This window comes from Andrographis paniculata, unplaced genomic scaffold (assembly GCF_009805555.1).
Source record: "Andrographis paniculata isolate CXL003 unplaced genomic scaffold, ASM980555v1 Contig46END, whole genome shotgun sequence".
NCBI lineage: Eukaryota > Viridiplantae > Streptophyta > Magnoliopsida > Lamiales > Acanthaceae > Andrographis > Andrographis paniculata.
The window spans coordinates 3,122,094-3,128,576 of record NW_026137580.1 but is presented as its reverse complement, the minus strand read 5'-3'; the positions used below and the strand labels follow the sequence as shown (position 1 = coordinate 3,128,576).

General features: G+C 35.2%; 1 protein-coding gene across 1 annotated transcript; it reads left to right on the top strand.

Annotated features, from left to right (window-relative positions):
* The first annotated feature begins 249 nt into the window (after positions 1–249).
* LOC127252407 (uncharacterized) lies at positions 250–3,501 on the top strand. Its single transcript, XM_051276559.1, has 4 exons — positions 250–402; positions 1,008–1,244; positions 1,476–1,733; positions 3,139–3,501. Exons 1-4 carry the CDS (start codon positions 250–252, stop codon positions 3,499–3,501), a joined length of 1,011 nt encoding a protein of 336 aa, XP_051132516.1.
* Positions 3,502–6,483: the final 2,982 nt, after the last annotated feature.

The window sequence follows — 6,483 nt, the reverse complement described above, 5'->3', positions numbered from 1 at the left end:
AAACCTCTACCTGAGACTCTGAAGTATGCTTATTTGGGAGAGAATAATACTCTACTGGTTATCATGTCTACGAAATTGACACCAGAATAAGAAGATAAATTGATTAAGGTTCTAAAAGATCACAAGAACGCCATTGGATGGACGATCGCTGACATAAAAGGTATTGATCCTTCATTATGTACTCATAGGATCACACTCGAGGAGGATTTGAAACCGGTAAGACAAGCTTAAAGAAATTTAAACCCGATTATGACTGAGGTAGTCAAGAAAGAAGTGTTAGAGCTCCTCGATGCTGGTATCATCTATCCTATCTCCGATAGTAGGTGGGTGAGCCCGGTTCAAGTAATTCCCAAGAAAGCTGAAGTAACAGTGGAAGAGACTCGAGAAGGAGAAAATCTCCCTGTGTGAAAGCAAACTGGATGGCGCCAGTGCATAGATTACTGTAAGCTCAATGCGATAACAAAAAAAGATCATTTTCCTCTCCTTATATTAACCAAAACATTGAGAGACTCGCTAGTCGCGCATATTACTACTTTTTAGATGGATTTTCATGTTACTTTCATATAGCGATAGCACCCGAGGACTAGGAGAAAACATCATTCACCTGCCCATTTGGAGTTTTCGCCTACAAAATGATGCGTTTTGGTTTGTTTAACGCCGCTGCTACATTCCAAAGACATATGGTAAGTATTTTCTCTGAGTATATTAAGCGAATCATTGAAGTGTTTATGGATGACTTTAGCGTATATGGCGCTAGTTTTGATGATTTTCTAGGCAATTTGACTATAATCTTGAACCGATGCATCGAAACTAACATTGTGCTTAATTGGAAGAAATGTCAACTGATGGTTCAGCAAGGAATTATTTTGGGCCATAAGGTGTCAAATGAGGGTATAGAAGTAGATAAATCTAAAGTTAAGCTAATCACTACTTTACCTTACCCTACTTCTGTGTGAGAGCTACGCAGTTTTTTAGGACATACAGGTTTTTACCAACGATTCATCAAGGACTTCTCCAAGATCGGAGCACCATTGTTTCACCTCATGCGGAAGGATGTAGTATATGAGTTCAATGATAATTGCAAAAAGACATTTGAAGCACTGAAGGAGCGTCTCACAACCCCACCAATTATTCGACCTCCGAATTGGGATTTTCCCTTCGAGCTGATGTATGATGCAAGCGATACTGCAGTGGGAGCCGTTCTAGGGCAACGAGTTGGGAAAGCTTCTCATGTCATCTACTATGTTTCGCGAGCATTGAATGACGCTCAATTAAATTACTTTACCACAGAAAAATAGATGTTTGCTGTTGTTTTTGCTCTTGATAAATTTAGATTTTATCTTCTAGGCACTAAAGTGTTTGTTTACTCTGATCATGTAGCTCTACGTTACTTGATGGCAAAGAAGGAGGCTAAACCTCGATTAATTTCATGGGTGCTCCTTCTGTAAGAGTTTGACATAGAACTTTGCGACAAGAAAGGAACTGAAAATTTGGTAGCTGATCACTTGAGTCGCATACCCGTGGAGTCGGATGCAATACCTGTTCGAGAGTCTTTTCCTGACGAACAACTTCTCTCTATTGCAACTACATGCCCTTGGTATGCTGATATTGTTAATTACTTAGTTACTAACGAGTTCCCTACCTTTGGAAGTGATGCAAAATACTACATTTGGGATGACCCTACCTTTGGAAGCGATGCCCTGATCAAATCATTCGAAAGTGCGTTAATGAAGGTAAATTTCATTCTATTTTGACCTTTTGTCACTCTATGGCATGTGGTGGACACTTTGGATCCAAAAAGACAGCTAGAAAGGTGTTAGACAGTGGACTTTACTGGTCTACTCTCTTCAAGGACGCATTTGAGTTCTGTAAGTCTTGTGATAGATGTCAACGAACAGGTAATCTTTCTTCCCGTAATCAAATGCCTCAATCACCTATGATGTTTATTGAAATATTTGGTGTTTGGGGTATAGATTTTATGGGACATTTTCCTAATTCATATGGATGTTTATATATTATTTTGGCCGTTGATTATGTTTCGAAATAGGTGGAAGCAAGAGCCACCCGAACTAATGTCTCTAAGGTGGCTGCATAATTCTTTAAGTTTTATATCTTCTCTCAATTTGGAATGCCGAAAGCAATTGTAAGTGACAGAGGAACGCACTTTTGTATAGAGCCGTCAAAATAGGTTGAGCCTATCGGGTTGGCCCATCCCGCCTCACTTTTAAGGAGGGTTGGGTTGTGATTTTTTAAACCCGTTAAAATGCAAGCCTAGACGGGCCAACCCATGCGGGCCGTAGGTTGAGAGTGGGTTAACCCGCAGTGGGGCTGGTTACCCACAGGCCTAGTAAATATAATAATTAGTACTCACCCGTCTCAACTAAATGTATTATTTTACCATTTTTTACTATCACATTAAAAAATTATAATAAAAGTAATAAAATATTAATATCATAATATATTTTAATTTTATATAAATTACAAATATACCATTATAAATACAATTAATTTATAAGTAAGTACAAAGAGTAAAAAATTATCAAAATTATCTTGTACATTATATAATAAATAATATATTATTATTTTTTAATTTACTAAAAATGGATATTTTTATTTAAGATGAATAAAATATAATTTATATTATCATTAGTTTAAATAAATTAATCAATATTGTCTACACATTTTTTTTTCTAACTCTATTATCAATGTCAATCTTATTTGTTTCGATTTTTCATAATTTGTTTTGTTCATTTTCTATTTTATTGTTTTATATATATATATATATATTCTAAAATATATATTCACGGATTCATAAAATTAATTGTGATTTATTTCTAAAATATTTCTTATTATTAATTTCTTTAAATACACTAATTAATAATATTTAGAATTGAAAATTTTTATATTTTTTATTTATTTTTAAATATTTATTATTTAGAAATAAATTTATTTTTAACTATTTTTAAATATTAACTACCAAAAATTTATAATATTAATATTTTTTTATTTTTAAAAAGTCCGTGGGTTAGCTCGCATAGTTCGCCACCCGCCGATAGGTTGGGTTGGGTTGATGAAATTTTGGTCCACCCCGCCGCAGGTTAGGCCGCAAACAATCCGCTTATTTGCGGGTTATGGTAGGATGTGGATCAATCCGCCTCGCTAACCCGTTTTGACAGGTCTACTTTTGTAATAAAACCATGGCTGCTTTTTTCGGAAATATGGCGTACTTCACAAGGTGCAACTTCATATCATCCTCAAACGAATGGAAAAGCAGAAATCTCCAATCGTGAAGTCAAGTTTATCTTGGAGAAAACAGTTCAACTGAACAGAAAATATTGGAGCTCGAGACTCGATGATGCTCTGTGGGCATACCAAACAACATACAAGACACCAATAAGGAAGTCACCATTTCGATTGGTGTATGGAAATCCTTGCCATTTACCTGTGGAAATTAAACACAAGGAATTTTGGGAAGTGAAAAAGTGCAATATTCATCTTTAAGAGGCCGGAGTCCATAAAAAAAATACAAATTCAAAAGTTAAAAGGAGATTCGATAAGAGGCGTACGAGAATGCGATACTCTACAAGGAAAAGACAAAAGCCTTTCATGATCATCACATCTCCAGAAAAAATTTTGAGATTGGACAGAATGTCTTATTATATCATTCTCGTCTCAAGTTTTTCCCTGGAAAACTGCGCTCTAGGTGGATAGGGCCCTTTATCGTTACTAAACTTTTTCCTTACGGTAGTGGAGATTCAGAGTTTAAGGACAGAGAAAATGTTTTGGTCAATGGACATCGTCTTAAGTCATATTACGAGAGATTCCCACTTAAATATGTAAAGTTGGTGTCTCTCGCTGATGTCGAAGTTGAGAACTAAGACACGACAAAGTCTAATTCAAAGACTATAAAGAAAAACTCTTTTTGGGAAACAACCCAAACCATTTAATTACTTTCTTTAATTTTATTTATTTTTATTATTGTTTAATTGTTAATAATACTTTAGATAGTTTTGCTTGATTTGGTGCAGGTCTTTTGGAAAATAATTGCTAGTTTTTTGCGAAGGCGCGATTGACTTTTCCCTAAAGAAAAAGGCAAAAAAAAATGAAAAAAAATAAGCAAAAAGAAAAAAAATAATAATTAAATAATTATCTTGATGAAGTATTTTTATATAATTTGGTTATTAAAGTTTGGGTAGCGAATAAAGTGAGGATTTCATTGTTTATGCCGATTTGTTTTTCATGTGCTAGCATCTTGTTCTTAATGTATTCTTTTTTGTCATACTTAGCCATTGTTTAACTTTTCCTACCCCTAACCATAAGCTCCGCTCCAACCCTTATTGAGAGTCCATTTGATTCTTTATGTTAGATTCGAATATTTTAAGTAAGGGAGATTTGATTTTTACTCAAGCCTATAGGATAATATTTTATTACACTACTTGAGTGTTGAACCAATTATACACTTATTCCTTCAGAGAGCATGTGCGTATACACTTTATCTTCTGAGGTTGATTGGCTTGACGTATTGAATTTTGAATTGAAATGGTTGTGTTGGATTCTCTTGTCATATTGAGTCGCTTGCGATTTCTTTGGCTTATTTCGAATCTATGCTTGAGGGCAAGCATGATCTAGGTGTGGGGAGATTTGATAATTAGAAATCGTATGCGTTAAATGTTCATGTCATATGCGATATTTGATTGATTTTGATTGGATTCTACTTAATTTCGGTGTGTATTGTTTACTTCCGACATGCAAGAGAGAAAAAGCAAATTTGGCGTAATTGGAAGAAAAACTTAAGAAAATTTCGGATTTGCACCCCCGAGTTACTCATGGCCATGAATAACTCCACCCTCTTGACATGAGAATTTAATTAAAGGGCCAAAAGCCCAACTGCTAAAAAAATAAAGCAAAAGTAAAAGAAAAAAAATGGGGGGAGTCACATACGAACACGCAGATAGAAGAGGCAGAGAACAATCAGAGAGAAAATACGTACAAGAGCAGGAGACTAGCAGACTCATAGATCGCGCAGGAGCAAATCGACAAAGAAGATTTCCCCTCCAACTATGACTTTATTTTTCCTTGCTATTTAATTATGGAGTAGATATTTTTCTGGTTTGGGGATCATAATGTTTGGTTCTTATGTTTTGGAGATTTTTGACTTTCTTTATAAAAGTTCTTTTTAATTATCAATATTTGTCTAATTCTGAAAATAACGTTTGTGATTGTTAGATTGATTGAATATTTTTGTACCGATATTTAAATTAGTCTAATAATCTAAAGTCAATTCAGGTAGGATATCCGTAATTATATTTGCAGTTGAATAGGTGACAACCGGGTTGAATAGTTCCTTCCCGGGGGTGAGACAATCGAATCTAATTGCTTTTCTTAGGTAGTATTTGTTTTGAATTGGGTTTTTCTACATTAGAATACGATTAGGCAATACTTCTTATGGGCACACCTAAGTTTATTAACTTAATTAGGGATAGTTAATGGTCGTACTTTAATTACCTACGCTGTAAGGAAAAATTGGTTGTCAGAGTTTGTTGATAACTATAACCAATTTATTGATACTTTAATAAGAAATAACTTTATTAAATCCATAATAAAACACAAATGTCATAACTGCGTCATCCTTTAAGCCAGACATCCCCTTAATAGCTAGTTCTCCGTTAATTTAATTATTTTGTTATTTTATCTTCATTAAATAATAAAAGAAAATTTCCCACCCCCCTTTTATTTACTGCATTAGAACGCGAAAAAGTGAATCACACAATCCTTATGGAGACGATCTCTTCCCCTGTATTACATTAAATTGTGATCACGGAATAGGTAAAATATTTTATTGACTGTACGACCGGTCAATTTTTGGCGCTGTTGTCGGGGATTGGCGTTTTGTTTTACTCTGTTGTGTTATTTTTATTTATCCTCTTGTTTATGTCTCGTTCTTCTCGTACAGGTGAAGTGATATTTAATCTTGAGATCGAGAAGGTTAAGTGAAAGCTGCGAAAGGAAGCCAAACAACGAAAAGCTGCTTAAGTTGCAAAGCTGGCCGATTCTTTTACCCACCTCAGAATCTCTAGCTCTAGCGACTCTAAAAGTGCTCAAGAGACTATCATGGCTAAGGATACCCGCACTCTAAGGGAGTTGGCTGCTCCCGACTTGGCGCAGCAGCCCTTATACATTAACTTTCCAACTCTGAATAACACGATTGCTTTTGAACTTAAATCTGGTTTAATTCATTTACTGCCTTCTTTTCATGGACTTGCAGGCGAAGAACCTCACAACCACTTGCAAGAGTTCGACGTGGTGTGCTCCAGCATGAAACCACCAGATGTTACTGACAAACAGATCAAACTCAGAGTCTTCCTATTCTCACTCAAAGATGCTACAAAGGATTGGCTCTACTATCTCCCACAAAGCATCGATATGTGGAACGATATGAAAATGAAATTTTTGGAGAAGGACTTTCCAGCTTCCAGAGCTGCG